The sequence below is a fragment of the Gobio gobio genome (genome assembly GCF_949357685.1).
Source record: "Gobio gobio genome assembly, chromosome: 11".
In the NCBI taxonomy this organism is placed as follows: domain Eukaryota; kingdom Metazoa; phylum Chordata; class Actinopteri; order Cypriniformes; family Gobionidae; genus Gobio; species Gobio gobio.
Window position 1 is genome coordinate 14653382 of NC_137104.1, and position 16900 is coordinate 14670281.

General features: G+C 40.4%; 1 protein-coding gene across 12 annotated transcripts in view; it reads left to right on the forward strand.

Annotated features, from left to right (window-relative positions):
* The window catches only part of macf1a (microtubule actin crosslinking factor 1a), a gene marked incomplete at its 5' end in the record, with an annotated part of 170120 nt that overhangs the window by 150690 nt on the left and 2530 nt on the right, over positions 1-16900 (forward strand). For 7 of the 12 annotated variants that reach the window (XM_079829986.1, XM_079829978.1, XM_079829977.1 and 4 more), the window contains 21 exons: positions 127-255; positions 601-783; positions 915-1070; positions 2651-2857; positions 2944-3063; positions 3154-3323; positions 3410-3569; positions 3911-4105; positions 4196-4468; positions 4585-4773; positions 5563-5674; positions 5971-6125; positions 6221-6383; positions 6469-6623; positions 6711-6785; positions 7572-7589; positions 8637-8754; positions 9127-9189; positions 11870-12081; positions 14351-14464; positions 14880-14985. In XM_079829986.1, the coding sequence (XP_079686112.1) occupies positions 127-255; positions 601-783; positions 915-1070; positions 2651-2857; positions 2944-3063; positions 3154-3323; positions 3410-3569; positions 3911-4105; positions 4196-4468; positions 4585-4773; positions 5563-5674; positions 5971-6125; positions 6221-6383; positions 6469-6623; positions 6711-6785; positions 7572-7589; positions 8637-8754; positions 9127-9189; positions 11870-12081; positions 14351-14464; positions 14880-14985 (3073 nt within the window). Of the gene's footprint in view, positions 1-126; positions 256-600; positions 784-914; positions 1071-2650; positions 2858-2943; positions 3064-3153; positions 3324-3409; positions 3570-3910; positions 4106-4195; positions 4469-4584; positions 4774-5562; positions 5675-5970; positions 6126-6220; positions 6384-6468; positions 6624-6710; positions 6786-7571; positions 7590-8636; positions 8755-9126; positions 9190-9819; positions 9853-11869; positions 12082-14350; positions 14465-14879; positions 14986-16900 lie in introns of all 12 variants that reach the window. The other 5 variants (XM_079829980.1, XM_079829983.1, XM_079829984.1 and 2 more) reach the window with 5 other exon arrangements.

The window sequence follows — 16900 nt, forward strand, 5'->3', positions numbered from 1 at the left end:
TCGGTTCAATAAAATGAATGCAGTTTGGAGGGTTGCTGTGCATGGAGAATGGTTCTCTGTAATATTGTACTACAGGTGTCGGATCAATTAGCTCATTGTCTTTCCCCTGCATGGTTTCTGTGTCAGGCGGAGGGTTTCCATGGAGAGTTGGAGGAGTTTCTGCAGTGGCTCAGACGCACAGAGAGTCAGCTGTCCGCTGCCAAACCCACAGGTGGCCTGCCTGAGACTGCCAGAGAGCAGCTGCAGCAACACATGGTACGCAAAATGAGTTCACCTCTAGTCCACCCATTCAAACCACCCTTAAATATACAACTTCTTATAACAATTTCAAATGATATTAAATAGTTTTACATTTTTATTTATTTATTCGTTCATTCATTTATTTAGCAGTATTTGGAAATAACAAGAAATGACATTAAATGGACATAGAATGTTAAATACTGCATTTGCATTCTATTAGGAGTTTTAGCCATTTTTAGTAATACTTTTTTTTATATATCTCTATCTATTATTTGATTCTATTTTATTTCAATCAATAAAAACATTTTGTAAATATTTTCTAGTTAACAATGACAATATCATCCTGTGTCCTGTTTATAGGAGCTCCAGGCTCAGTTGACCCACAGGGGTGAGCAGTATCATCGACTGCTGGATAAGGGAGAGTCCATTCTTCTGGCCAGAGGAGGGGAGGATGCTGGACCTGGTGCCACCCAGACCCAACAGAACCTGGCCATGCTACAAAACAAGTGGGCCAGTCTTAATGCCAAAATGGATGACAGAAGGGTGAGGGAACCAAAGACCGTACATTCATGTTTAAAAAGCGGTTTCATTTAATTTATTAACATATTCATGAAATATCTTATTCTGCTTTCCAATTCTAATAGTTCTGTCTCTGTGTCCATCTCTTTTCACAGGGTAAACTGGAGGAAGCTGTCTCACTGGCAACAGGATTCCAAACCTCCCTGCAGGACACCATAAACTGGCTGACACAGGCAGAGCAGACTCTCAACATGGCTCAGCCACCCAGTCTCATTCTCGACACCGTCCTATTCCAGATTGATGAGCACAAGGTTGGTAGAAAATGTGGTTTACTTAGTTTTGTTTGTTGAATATTTATATCTGAAATAAATGGCACTTTCTTTAATACTTTATTTACTTTAATGATTTTGGATAAACACATCTGCCAAATGACTACCTACACAAAGGTAGTTTTTCTTATTTTTTTAAGAAATGAATAACTTTTATTTATTAAGGTTACTTTTATTCATCAAAGAATCTTGAAAAAAAAAATTCACAGTGTCCAAAAAAATATTAAAGGGTAACTAAACCCTAAACCAACTTTTTTTAGTTAATGATCTGTAATACTGGGGCTTTATTAATGCTGTTCATTGATTCGAGTAAATGTTTTGACATTTGAGTATAAAGTGTTTTAATTCTATAAAATATGGTGTAAAACCGCCAAAGTGCTGCCCTCTTAAGGTTGAACGGTGGCTACTGCAGTTGAATTTTCCTATTGGACGTTGCGGTACATCGTGACGTAGGATGGTACCTCCAACGGCTCACTATCCGCGCCCCTGGCACGAGCTCACCACGCCCTCAGAAATGTTTCCCCCAATCACACGATGAGAACGGCTTCACTCCAGTATGAACTGTCATATTACATGAAGTGGAAACATTATGAATGAAACTCACTTGACACATGCTTTAACATTGTATTGAAGAAAATACGGTTAAATAATGCAGTTGTCAGTACACGTCAGGCTTTTCTTGCGATTTTATTGCCGCCCGTCATGTGTACAGATAATTTTCATACATGAGACTCGCTTTCAAACCCTGACACGCAAGTGGTTGCCGCGGACGCAGATAGATTAGGTCAGTTCTCTTGCGCGGCTGCTTCACTAGCATCGTCTGCATCGGGAGTTAACGCAGTTTGAGCAGCGGCTCGCATTGATAAGGCTCCGGGTTTATGTCTACAGACAATCCACCCTCCTCCACTTCAGGTGAAGGTAGGAGAAATGACCGCTCTGTTGCAAAGCTGGCGTCACTCCAGTCATTCTCCATCATTGCGACTCGCGAGTCTGACAGCTGTCAATCAACCCGTCCCTGCGGGTCTCAGGTGCACACCCTCCGCTCAGCCCCGCCCTCGGTTCGTCCCCTCTGTGTCCGCCGGGCTCTGCCCACTTTTCCAGCATTTTTTGAAAATTGCCAGTGGGTGGAGTTAAGCTCTGAGCAGGGGTTTAGTTACCCTTTAAGCAGCACAACTGTTTTCAACGATAAGAATGTTTCGTGAAGGACCATGAATATTTCCTGTTTTGTGAAGGATAATGTGACACTGAATAACTGCTAAAAAAAAATGCAGCTTTGCCATCACAGGAATACATTTTAAAAAATATATTCAAATAGAAAATAGTTATTTGAAATAGTAATACTATTTCACAGTATTTCTGTTTGATCAATGAAATGTAGCCTTGGTGAGCATAAGAGAATTCTTTCAAAAACATTAAAAACATCTTAAAGACCCCAAACATTTGAATGGTAGTGTACACATGTTTTGCTTTAGATGAAGGGGGGAATACGTTTTCCTGTTTATGTAAAACACCTTCACAATTGAATACTTTTGGGAAACTTGAGTCATCGTCTTATATTTCAGGTGTTTGTGAATGAGGTGAATACCCACAGAGAGCAGGTTCTGGCTCTGGAGAAAGCTGGCTCTCAGCTGAGATTTGCCAGTCTCAAACAGGATGTGGTTCTCATCAAGAACCTGCTGCTCAGCGTACAGGCCCGCTGGGACAAACTTGTGCAGAGATCACTAGACAGAGGACGCCACCTCGATGAGGCCCGCAAGAGAGCCAAACAGGTACTGTTTGGTTTACTTCACTCTGTCTGTTGCTCTGATCATACCTCTCTCTATATCTCTGATGTCGGCAATCTTCTCTTATCTAGTTTCATGAGGCCTGGAGGAAGCTGACCGACTGGTTGGAGGAAGCAGAGAGCAGGCTGGACTCTGAGCTGGAGATCTCAAATGAACCTGACAAGATTAAAATCCAACTGGCCAAACATAAGGTACAGCATGCACACGTTAATGTGTTTTGTGAAGATGAAAAACTTTGGCATTTGTCTTATGCCCTCTATCTGTTAATCACTGTACTACAGGAGTTCCAGAAGTCTCTTGGCTCCAAGCAGCCAGTGTATGACACCACAGTACGCTCTGGGAAGGCCATGAGAGACAAGGCCACACTGCCATCAGACACGCAAAAACTGGATCATTTGTTGGGCGAGGTCCGTGACAAATGGGACACAGTTTGTGGAAAGAGCGTGGAGAGGTAAGAAGTCTGGAATGGGATATAATGGGATATGATTGGATGTCGAATGAAGTGAGGAAAATAATTTGAGATGTTTTTCTTCTCAGGCAACACAAGTTGGAGGAAGCCCTCTTGTTCTCAGGTCAGTTCGCTGAGGCTCTCCAGGCACTTGTTGACTGGCTGTATCGTGTAGAACCTCAGCTTGCAGAGGACCAGCCTGTCCATGGAGATCTGGATCTTGTTTCCAACCTCATGGATTCTCATAAGGTACTAATGGGGTGATTCCCAGGAAATCTAGGTATCAAAAAATGACATGAAATTTGAAGACTTCCACAAACAAATGTCCATTTTAGGCATTAGTTGTGAGCAATCATTTAAAATCAATTTTACACCTTTTTGAACATAATTTTCAAAACACCATTTTTTTTTGATAAATGAGATTTGAGTGTGGTCCTTGTTTGAAAAGTCTTCAAGTTTTTATACAAGTTATTATACAATAACTGCATTATTGATGCAGTGAGGCTTGAAATTAGACTTAAACTAGGAAGGACTAATTTCTGAGTTGGACAGAGTTTCTAAATGGTAGTGCTGTATGTATTTTTCTTCAGGTCTTCCAGAAGGAGCTGGGAAAAAGGACCAGTAGTGTGCAGGCTCTGAAGCGGTCTGCTCGAGAGCTGATGGAGACGGGCAGGGACGACACCGCCTGGGTCAAAGTTCAACTGCAGGAGCTTAGCAACCGCTGGGAATTGGTCTGCGCCCTGTCCGTTTCAAAACAGACTCGCCTCCAGCAGGCTCTCACACAGGTATGTCTGAACCTAGACGTTCTTTGAATAAAACCAAGAGCAATGTTCATATTTTCTTTTGACTATCTGTTTTTCTCTCTTTTTCTGCAGGCAGAGGAGTTCCGCACAGCTGTTCAGATGTTGCTGGAGTGGCTGTCGGAGGCGGAGCAAACCTTGCGTTTCCGTGGTGTCCTGCCAGAAGAGGTAGAGACTCTTCAGGCGCTACTGCACACGCACCGAGATTTCATGCAGACGGTGGAGGAGAAGAGAGGGGATGTGAATAAAGCTGCTAGCATGGGCGAAGCCATTCTAGCTGTGTGCCACCCAGACTGCATCACCACCATCAAACACTGGATCACCATCATCAGAGCTCGCTTTGAAGAGGTAAGAAGTGAGAAAAATCGAAACTGTGGCATCAGAAGCCTGTGTAGGCCAATAGTTAGACAAATAAGAGTCAATATAATAGGTCTGAAATGCTTATGATTTGGTTTTCTGTACAGGTGCTGACATGGGCCAAACAGCACGAGCAGCGTTTGGAGACGGCTCTGGCTGAATTGCTCAACAATGCTGCACTACTGGAGGAGCTTTTATCATGGCTACAGTGGGCGGAGACCACACTGGTGCAGCGTGATACCGAGCCACTCCCCCAGGACATCCCTCAACTGAAGACACTCATCACAGAGCATCAGGTGAGTGGGATGTAGTGTTGGGCGGTAGACCGGTTCATACCGAATACCGCTATTTATTTTTGTTATGATATACATTTTTATTATAACGCAATACCGGTGTATGTCACTTAAACAACGTTCGGAACCCGGCACAGCGCGACACTGTTTGAGAGGGGTCCCTATTCACTGTTGCACTGTATTGAGGGCACAGCTGAGATCGCATTACAGTGGAGAATTCAAACATGCGGCGTGCGCAAGAGAGCGGTTTCTGCGCGGAACGCCGCGATGAGTTTAACAACGCTCACCACATGGATCATATAGATCAGATACAGACCGGAGTGAACAGGTTTAAGTTTATTTTTTTTTAGGGTTAGGGTTTTTTAAATGATTTTTTAAATGATTATGGTGCCCTCAGCTCTGTTTTTTTCTCTCCGTGGTCATATTTTAATATTCATATGTCTGTAATGAGTGTGTAGTCGGTGTTTTATTTGATGTCTCCCCAAAGCATCATTTTGTGGGGCTTTGCAAACCTGTATTAATTCTAGTGTGGAATTTGTCTACAATTTTCACTCATCATGACAGTAAAATAGGGCATTCTATGTCAATCTACTGCAGTATTTCCCCTCTCAGTCAGTAGAAAATGCCGTTAACACCGCGTCATAATACTATGAAATACATTTTTGGTCATACCGCCCAGCACTCGTGGGACGTCTGCATTAATCAACAATCATTCGTTCATTCAGTCTTTTAATATTATTTGCATTGTTTAGTGCAGAGATGTTTCTTAGTAGATTTGTTTTCTTCCATCAGCTGTTTATGGAAGAGATGACCCGAAAACAGCCTGATGTTGACAAAGTCACAAAGACGTACAAACGGAAACCAGCAGAACATCCCAGCAGTCTGTCAGACAGGAGAGGGGCCCGTAAGAAACTTTATCCTCAGTTGCATGCTGCATACAAACACAAGATTTTTTAAAGTCTCCTATTCTCAACATGGCTGGAATTATTTAATCAAAAATACAGTATAAACAAAATAACTATTGTGAAATAGTATGAAAATGTAATTTATTCATGTGATGGCAAAGCTGATTTTGCCGTCTTTAAATTGTAAAATACATTTGTGTAAACTGCATAGTATGTACACTAATATACCGCAGAAATTGCTTAGTACAGTAGTATGTTATTCTGAACGTTTTTTTTTTCTGTGCCCTGCTTACAGGAAAACACCAGCAGCAGCAGCAACAACAGCACTCAGTACAGGTAACCGGCGGTAACCCTCGCCTCACCCAGCTCTGCTCTCGCTGGCAACAGGTGTGGCTGCTTGCCCTTGATCGCCAGCGCAAGCTCAATGATGCCCTCGACAGACTAGAGGAGGTATTGAGTCTATTTTACAATTTTACTCTCTGTGTACTAGTAATGAAATAAACTGATCAGTAGAAGTAATACTTGTGACCTTTCTCCACCTTTAGCTTAAAGAGTTTGCCAACTTTGACTTTGATGTGTGGAGGAAGAAATACATGCGCTGGATGAACCACAAGAAGTCTCGCGTCATGGACTTCTTCAGACGCATCGACAAGGACCAGGATGGAAAGATCACCCGCCAGGAGTTTATCGATGGCATCTTGGCATCAAGTACGGCCGCATATACTTGCCTGCTAATCTTCATTTTCATGAGCTTGTTTTTTAATACCTGTTTAACTATACACTTTGTTCGCAGAGTTCCCTACCAGCAAGCTGGAGATGACCGCAGTTGCTGATATCTTTGACCGTGATTGTGATGGCTACATCGACTACTATGAATTTGTGGCTGCTTTGCACCCCAACAAAGATGCTTACAGACCCACGACAGATGCTGATAAAATCGAAGATGAGGTATGGGCGATGACAAGAAAATACATTTTGTGGGTTTGGCATCATTATGTAGTTTTGATGTGTATTTTTGAATTTTTTGTATCCCAGGTCACCAGACAAGTGGCTCAATGCAAGTGTGCCAAGAGGTTTCAGGTGGAGCAGATCGGAGAGAACAAGTACAGGGTGAGAATCTGGAGCCCAATAGTACTAGTCAAGAAAAAAATCCGGTCTAGAAGTTTTAACACATTTAATATGACATTATAAATGAGAATAGCAACCACTGCAATGTTATCATCACCCCTCCTCATTCAGATCTTCCCCAAGCTTGTCATTATAATATTACGATTCTAACCAGCATCACACTCTTTCAGTTACGTCAGTATGACTTGGCTATTTTGTAATAAAGGTGCATTGGCAGTTTTGTGTGTGTGTATGCAATACCACATAACACTTCACAGCAACATCTGTATGTTCTGTGTGCTTTCCACCACCCAACTAATGATAAACCTATAATTCTTGTAACTGCAGTCATGGTCAATGGGTGGTCTTTCATACCCCAACATCATTATCCATTGGTTAATGATCTTTGACAAGAGCGTTTACTAACTTTTTTTGCATTGCACAGGCTACAGATTTACGACGCTAACTCCACATCCTGATGTTTGTCCGTCTTTGTCTATCTCTTTACTACTACACCTGCTGTTTTGTCCTCTATGTGTTTGTTTTTAAGCAACCATTCGCAAGCACTCTACCCTACTCATAGCAACAAGTCACTATGCTCCCCATGGGCATTTCCTCCATTGTATGCTGTTTTTTTATATACTTTTAGGAATAGGAAATAGGAAATCAATCATTGTACCAAAAAAAAAAGTCAATATGTATGTTTGTCTTTATCTGTTATTTCACCCTTTTTTTCTTTTCTTTTCTTCTTGTTTTATTCTTCCTCCATGTGCACCGGACTTATTGTAGTTCTTCCTTGGGAATCAGGTAAAGTGAGCAGTGTGTTTGTGACATTCCTCTGAAATCTTTTGCCTCTGCACTGTTTCCCACAAGCACCCACTGTAGAAGCTGGCCTTTTATTCTGGGGTTTTTCAGACAGCCAGATCTAAATCAGTACAGGACAGTTTCTGCATGGGCTAGCTATGAATTCCCTGTGGACAGCCCACATTCTTGGCTGCTGTCTGAAATGGGGATTTCTTTAGTCTCTTCCTGCTTACTCAGTGGGCATTTCCTGTCTGGGAGACAAAAATTGCAGTACTAATGCCAAAATATTAAATGCATTTATATACGCCCTCCAAATCCAGAGGCAGATTTCAAAGGTTCAGCTTATGTTGTGGTTGGGATGTGCTTGTTTTTTATTGAAAATGATTTATCATGATCAGGAAATGGTTCAAATTTACAGGCCCTTCTATTATGATTTTAGGCTTTTTTGGCTTTTGGTGGAGGAAAACTATCCAATGGCTGATTTCTTGACTTAGAGAAAATAAACCTTAAACCAAAGCAATTCTTTGAAGTAAAAAAGGACAAACGATGAGGGAAAAAAATTCCAGAGAATTGCTGTGGTGTGGTGTTTATTGTAGAGATGGGATTTGAGCTGGGCAAGCTCTAACAAAAATCATGTCGATCTTAAAAAGTGTGGTTTGCTGCATGTCGCAGAGTGATTTCCTTTGATTTGCCTGGTGCTTCAGAATATAATTAGTATGATTTACTCATTTGAATGTGATCTTAAAGGAATGGTTCACCCTTTATAGTTCATGTTACTAATGCAGCCTCATGTCATTCCAAACGTTTTTTCTGTGGCACATAGACATTTTGAGGAATTTGCGTCACGCAGATCATTGTATGGAAAAGACAAATTGTAAAAAATAATTCTTAAAAACATACAGGTTTGGAACAACATGAGCAGGATTTTAATTTGAGAGTGAACTATCCCTTTAAAAGTCATTATAAATGTATAATCCTTTATCTAACTGTCTGTCCTCTTCCCTCTCTTATCCATGTTCGTTCCTCTCCACTCTCCTCCTCTTTCCTCAGTTCGGAGACTCGCAGCAGCTGCGTCTTGTACGAATCCTGCGCAGTACCGTCATGGTTCGGGTTGGAGGTGGGTGGATGGCGCTGGATGAATTCTTGGTGAAAAACGACCCTTGTCGAGGTAAGTCCGACACAACAGCTGTAGGAAAACTTGCTCTTTAAGTACATGGAAAAGAGGTTTCCAGACAGTTCACACAGCATTATTTGCTCATCATCTTTCACTCTTGTATTCAGTGTTCTCATCTTTTCAGTACTATCTGAGTTAGTTTTCATCTCATCTTCCATCACTTCCCCATTACTTCCTGACCTCTTTCCCACGGTGGTTATTTTTTATATGCATGGCCTACACATTTGGCCCATTCTTTCTTTCTATCTTTCTCCCTGTCATCCTCCTTTTTTATTTTATACAATTGTAGTGCATGGTGCATGTTCCTTAGGTCTCTCCCTCCCTCTTTCTCTGCCCCGTCCCCTATATCTCTTTCTCTCTCCCCAGTGCAACATCCAGGACTTAAAATCCTGCGTTCTGACTCCAGCAGCTCCATATCATCTCGCATAGGTTGGGTTTTTCACTCTCCTTCTCGTTCGGATATTCTTCTTTTTCACTCGTTTGGTTTCCCTCTCTTTCCCTCTGTTTCACTCACACCTCGTTTGGTTCTTTGTCGCTTTGCCGTGCTTTGCTGACCGTGACACTGATTTAACCCTCACGCCTGGAGCTCATTACAGACCAATTGTGCTGTTTACATCACTTCCTGCATTTTGACTTGAGATACTTAATGCCTACAGTATTTAAATTCCAAAAATTGTGTTTGTAGACCGTTTAATCCCCTATTGTTGCAAAGCAAGAGGTCTTAACAGACAGGTTCACCCAAAAATCGAAATTCTCATGTCGTTCTGAACACGTATGACTTTTTTTGTAGAACTTAAAAGAAGATATTTTCTTTTCCAAGTAAATGGGAGAAACGCTAGGTTTAATGTAAATAAGGTTAGACACAATACAATTTGAGGTGATCTGCTAAATATCTCCTTTTGGAAAATCGTACATGTTAGGAACGACTTGAAGGTGAGTATATGGCGACTGAATTTTGTTTTTTGAGTGAACTATCCCTTTCAACAGAACGTGAGTGTGTGTGTAGGACTCTTTCTGTGTGAATGTGTGTTTTTTCATGTTGTCTCTTGTGTCTCTCAGTGACGGTTACTCCTGGCTATTTCTGCTGCAGAGGTACCTCATACTCTCTCCTTTCTCACCTCTTAACTCCTTTCCTGTTTGACAACATCTGTCTGTCTATTCCATTCTGAGCCTCTAAACCTTTATGTCCAGCTTCATATCCATCCCATCACTGCTGTGTCTTCGTATGTGTGGCGTGTGTGAGCGTGTAAGGACTATGTGAGGTCTATGTGTCAGCTAGCATCATGCTAACCATTCAAACCAGGCTTGGCCAGGCCTGGGCTCGATTCCTTTCATGTGTGTCCTGGATGAATATTGCAAATGAAAAAGCATCCAGGACCAGGGTGTGGCCAGGCTTGGGGTTTCTAATATTGTTTGAAGCAACTCTTAAAGAGCAATTACTCATGGAGAAATGAATTACAGGCCCCACCTGGTTTGAGGGGAGGAAATTATATGGTGCAGCAGTTATCAACTGCCCTGCTCTTACTGAGTTTGATGGAAAAGTGAGTGTCATGCAGTGTTGGGGAAGCTACTTTGAAACTGTAGCTTGCCAAGCTAAAAGCAACTTACAATTGAAAGGAGTTCAACTACAGTCAAGCTTTTGAAAAATGTATTAGCCGCACTTCAAACTAAAACACAAAAAGTATCTAAATCACTGAACTATTTAGGAGGGCAGTATCTTGTTACATTAACACAGTGACCCTAAATAGTTTTTGTACACATCAGCCTCACTTAAAAATGTATCTGGGTCTTTGCTTTGTATGACAATGTCAAAGCAAGTGGCATTTATTTTAAGAAAGATAGCACACGCTTACTTTTCAAGCAAAATATTTCACAAAAAGACCAATAAAGCAGTAGATAAATTTGTTCATAAATACATCTAATAAAACTGTAAAGCCATTTTATGATTATTTAATGCATTTTATGCTTTTTTAATCTTTATTTTTAGTTTCCTTTTAGTTTAGGTTTAAGTAATAAGTTGCCAAGCATTTTTCAAAAGTTTTTTGGTAACACTTTACAATAAGGTCTTTTTTCGTTTATGAACATTAACTAATGTATTAACTAACTTAAGCTAGCAATGAGCAGTTGTTAGCTTATTTTAGTTCAAAGTGCTTTAACTAATGTTAACAGATACAACCTCTGTTTATAATGTTGTAGTAAATGTCAAAATTAACATGAGCTAAGATTATTAAATGCTGTGGAACTATTGTTCATTCTTTGTTCATCTTAACTAATGTAGTTAACGAACGTTGACCTAATGAAACCTTATTATAAAGTGTTACCAGGTTTTTTTTTTTCATTGAATATTCATTTTATTTTATTTCAGCTTTATTTCAATGAATGAGAAATCCTTTTTAATAGTTTTTTTTTTAATAGGGACTTTGCACAATGAATTATCCAAACAAAACAAATCCCACTTCCCAATGTTACTTTAGACAAAATGGATCATTTAAGAGAGTGTGTTTGATTGTGTCATTTTGCTTGTCGATAAGGCTACGTGTTAAAAATAATTGTCTGTGATTGTAGTTAGTTACTCCCCAACACTGATGTCTTGAGGGAATAACAGATGACTTTTGACCACAGCTACTGCTGCCATTGCGCACAGCCCTCTCTCTCTCTCTCTCTCTCTCTCTATCTCAGCTGGCTGCTTTAGTCTGTGTGTTGTGCAAGGGCTGCTGCGTTTGGTATCTGTTATTGAGAATGTTCTGTGAAGGCTTATGTTGGTTTTCAGTGTTTGCTAAAAGCATCAGGCATGACCCTCAGGTGTCTGTCGACGCTGTTTATGCGCGTGCACTCGTTTCCGTGGTGGGCTAAGGGAAGCTGTGCTTTTTTTCTTGAGTTGTTGTTTTGAGGATGCTTGCTCTATGACTCACCGTTAACCCCCTGCATCGTGCCCACCACGTGCACTGACCGCTCTTAAAGTGGGTATACCGACCCCCTCTGTCTGCATTGAGTCAAAGCAGTGGCCAAAGGAAATGTTGTCTCTCTCCACTCGCACTGCTCGCCACCTGATCATCGTCACTTACAGCCACTCAGCTGATCTAATTTCTCCTCCTTTCATCTGCCGCAGCTCGTGGACGTACCAACCTGGAGCTTCGGGAAAAGTTCATTCTTCCAGAGGGAGCTACGCAGGGTCTGGCAGCCTTCCGGTCCCGGGGGCGGCGGTCCAAACCTTCGTCGCGTACGGCCTCTCCCACCCGTTCGTCTTCATCGGCGTCGCACAGTGCCCACAGCTGCGCCTCTCTGCCCTCTGCACCCGCAACACCCACAGCCTCCTCAAGGGTGAGTGTCACCATTTTACACCGCATAGAGTTATAATAACCCCTACTTACTGTTTATGTCATGTCTTATATACTAATATCTTCATGAAAAATTAAAGGGTAACCTTAGTCTCAAAATTTTTTCTTATTGTATCATACACTACTGTTCAAAAGTTTGGGGTCAGTAAGATTTTTATTTTTTACAAAATTGATACTTTTAATTAGCAAGGATACATTCAATTGATCAAAAGTGACATTAAATACTTGAAAAGATTCAGCTTTGCCATCACAAGAATAAGTTACATCTTAAAATATATTAAAATAGAAAAAAGTTATTTTTAATTTTAATAACATTTAACAATATTACTGTTTTTACTGTAATTTTGGTCAAATAAATGCAACCTTGGTGAGCATTAGAGACTTTTCAAAAACAGTGGAAATCTTACCAACCCTAAACTTTTGAACCGTATTGCACATTCTCACAATTTATCTAGATATATGACCCTATTATACACAAGTGTTTTTTGCTAGTTTCAGCCCGACGCAGTTATCATTTTCATGTCCTGCGCCACGTTGTGTAAATAGCAAATGCACTCGTGCCCATCTGTTCACCCATGGTCTGGTCTGAAAACGAGGTGTGTTCAGGCGCATTGTTGGCACGTTGCTATTTTGAGGCAACTGATATAGACTGTGCCATTGACCAACAAAAAACGGTCTAAAGTCAATACCGCAGTATTTTTTTTGTTATTTAAAGAGCGTGTTAGTAATATGCACCTATAGGCGGGTCCACAACGTGTGTACACTCTGCTTATTACACACACAGGGCAACGCAGCAGCACACAAACATTTTTAAACATTAAAAATTAAAGGATTCCTCTCTGGGGAAGCGTTCAGGCTTTCCGCTCGCAAATTCTGCCATGTAAATAACCAATCCATTATGGCGCAAGCGCAACAGGCTTTTAAAGGGAATGGGAGATGAGACTCTGATTGGTTTATTGCACATTATGCCCAAAACACACCCATGACTCATTAAGAGAATAGGGACAAACCTTTTAGACCATTTTTCCCATCGTTAAACTAGCAAAAGAGGATTCGGTGGCCCACAACTGGCCTGCAACTTATTGCTTGTGCTTGCAATCGTACACACGTAACACAAGAGACTGAACAGGATTCAGTGCTCCGATATACTCACGGCAGTTCTTTTTCGTTCTTCGCTTAAAAGTAAAAAGAAGTTGAAAATACCTTTGCAGCGATTATACTTTTAAAGTGGCTTTTTGTGTGAACTAACCCTTTAATGTTCATCCAAGCGCCATATATATATATATACTTGTGCTCTACTGTAAAAAGTGTCTCTCGCAAAAGCTTTGGTAATTAATGTCCTTTGTCCCTTAACATATAACATCATACTTCATATCTGATTAATAATCTAAGTCCGTTAATCATGGTCTTTGCCTACATCTGTATGTTTCATGAGTATTTGAATATGTGTGATTGCTTGTTTTATGTTGTTGTCTAAATTTTAAACACTGAAAAGATAGATCTTAGAAAATATTCTCAGATTTAGTACAGAGCTTTTATAAGTTGTTACTTTTAAATACCAGTTTAATATGGAATTTTTTCAATACTCTATATTCAATTTTGTATATAAGAAGCACAGCTGTTTTCAACATTAATAATAATAAGAAATGTTTCTTGAGCATCAAATCAGCATATTAGAATGATTTCTGAAGGATCATGTGACACTGAAGACCGGAGTAATGAATTCAGCTTTGCATTTATTTTAAATTGTAAAATTTTTCACCTAATTACTGTTTTGCTGTATTTTGATCGAATAAATGCAGCCTTGTTGAGCATAAGAGACTTTTGAAAGGTATTGTTATAAAATATATACATTTTTTAAATAAAAATAAAAAAAGAACAAAAACTTTATGCAATTACTTGGCAAGGCCGACATATCAATCTGTCGCTAATCTTTTGGTGGATGGTTTCTCTTTGTCTCTAATTGTTGTTTTGGGTTCAGGACATGATCACTATTGTGTCTGCATGTCAGAATCATATTGTCATCTGTAAAATTTTTATTTGTTCTTTGTCTTTTTGTCCCTCTCCCTCCCTTGCTTGGAAATTGTGCCTTCCTCCCTGTTTGCGCTCATCTCTGCCTACAAAAAAAACGCTACGCTCTGCTGCGCTGCATCGCCCTCTACTTTACTCTTTTTCCGATTATCCTGGCTTCTTCCCACTGCTTTTTTTGCTACTCCGCTATTCCTTGTCCTTTTTGCTGCCGCATTTCCCAGTCCTCCCAATCCCAATCTCGTGGTTATGCCAAGCCCTGGCTGGCACACAGTAAAACTCCAACTCCAACCAAGTGCCAGTCCTGCCCAGAGCACAGCCAGACCCCTGGGCATGAGGTAACACACTGCCCCCTCCCAGTGCCCTTGCACACTAACAATAAAAGCTTTAAGAGCGGCCTGATCTCAACAAATGGGAAGGAACTGAGGTAGATGACCCAGAGAACAGTAATCTCCTGTACAATATCAGACAGAAAACATAGTTTGTCTTGAGAAAAAGATGCATGGATTAAATTGTATAACATTAACTTTCATCTTCATCTAGGAATTATTTTAAGCCATTTTTCTTATGACAGTTGACAGATTCATCCATGTCTTGGTAGATCGTCTGGTTGAGTGTAGACGAAAGCAGCTGGATGTTTTGTCTGGTTTCTACTACTTAACAATTTTACCAGGCTTATCTGTTAGGCTAATTATCTGTAGATAAACAGGTAGATCTGCCATTTTGTTATAAACCTTCTCTCTGCTTTTACAGGGAGGCTCCGCAACTAAGCTGAAGAGACCAACTTTCCATTCCAGCCGTGGCTCCTTAACTGGTGAGAACGGTGGAACACCAACCGCTGCTAAACCAGGACGTTCCGGTACGAAACCCTGTGCTGCTTCACTCAGTCACAACTGCAACACTGATCTAATTGATATAATATATTTCATGTTTTGTTCATTATAATCTTCACAAATGAACACAACTTTAAATTATGACAGATTATCGACAGAAGCAAAAATCAAAATTTTGGTAATAAACAAACTTACACCATGGTCACATGACTTCAACATCACCATCACTAAGGCCCCATTTACACTAGTGCGTTTTCATTTTAAAACGGATTTTTACAACGAAAACGATCCTTGTCTACACTGGCATAGCCACCAACGATCTCTACGATCATCTTAGGCATACAGTGCTTTTGGGAAACGCAGCCCTGGTCTGTTATTGTCGTGTTCCGGTAGTGTGTAATGTGGGCAGCCACGCCATTGTTTTCAAAGTGTCAATTTTGGTCCGTTTACACTGAAGTGCAACCCTGGGCCCTCATTTATCAACGGTGCGTACGCACAGATCTCTGCATAGTGAGTTCGAAAGAACAGTTTCACGCAAAGTGTGGGATTTACCAACTTGTACTTAATACATAGAAATGTGTGTAAATATAAGCACACCTCTGAGCATGCTTACACAGATAATCTAGTGGTAGAATAGTGACACTACAAATAAAAAGCATTTAAGAGTGTCACAGTATGCATTAAGCAATCTACATATGTCTAGGGCTGCCACTAACAACTATTTTTTTATCAATTAATCTATCGACTAATTTATCACAATAATTTTCAACAAATTTACTTAAAAACATTTAATTTAGCTTGCAACGTTGTCCTTCAGTAGTGTACTATCAAAAAAATATTAATATAAACAAGCCCTTGACAAAATGTAAAACTAAAAGAGTACAAATGTGAAAAGGTACAAATTTGTAAACCAACATAACAAAAAAAGAGAATATCAGCAAATACTTTTTATATAGAATAGTGTTGTCACGATACCAAAATTATGACTTTGATACGATACCAGACTAAAATACCTCAATACCGATAAGTTACTGAATCGATACCATGGCTAAAAACAGTAAAAGTAATTGAATAATATGACAGAACTTACTATTCATTGTTTTATCATTGTTTTAGGGGTTAAAAAACCCTAAAAACTCACTTGGCCGGCATGTTCCTGCCCTGCCCTGCTTCACACAGAATATTAGGTCCGGCCCTTTAAGAGCTGCACAGACCAAATTCATTGTAACACCCGATTTCTCATTCATCTCTGTATACATTCGCTAAAGACATATCCGACTGCGTTTACCCGAATACTCGCCAGGACGTGCATTTTTACATATTTTTTACCATTCAAAAACCCAATAATGTGCAAAACTGCCGTCGCAATCTACCTGAGTGAAAGGCATGTGCGTGGCTGCGCGCGCTTCAGGTCAGAGCCCGCAGCGCGCGCGAGCATGTCCCGGCCGCGCCACACTTTTCTGTTGCTTTCTTTTTCCTGAGCTGCGCGTATATTTGACTGTTCTGCTTCCATTGTTTAGTGAAAGCAGAGCTCACACACACGTCCTCACTCATGCTATCACACATCGACGCAAATTTAGAAATACTGCTCTTATTAGAGTGCTGTCAAAGTACCGGTACTAATACAATTTCATATCTTACCCAACTTATTATATATATATGCCATAGACTGCATCCACATTGCCATAAAAGCACCATTAACCAATGAATTTAATGAATTATTGAAATGGTTTCATTCTGTCAATGTGCAAATCATTTGTGATGCAAATTTGTTGTTGTTAAACAACGTCGTTGCGCGTCTCATTCTGTGTTTGTGAAGTTCCTCTGCTTTGCCATAATTGTGGTGAGGAAAAAACACAATCACATGATTTTTAAAGGGAAGTGTTGTCACCATATATGGTTCATTGGAGGCGTTTGCGAATGTTAATGACTGTGAACGTG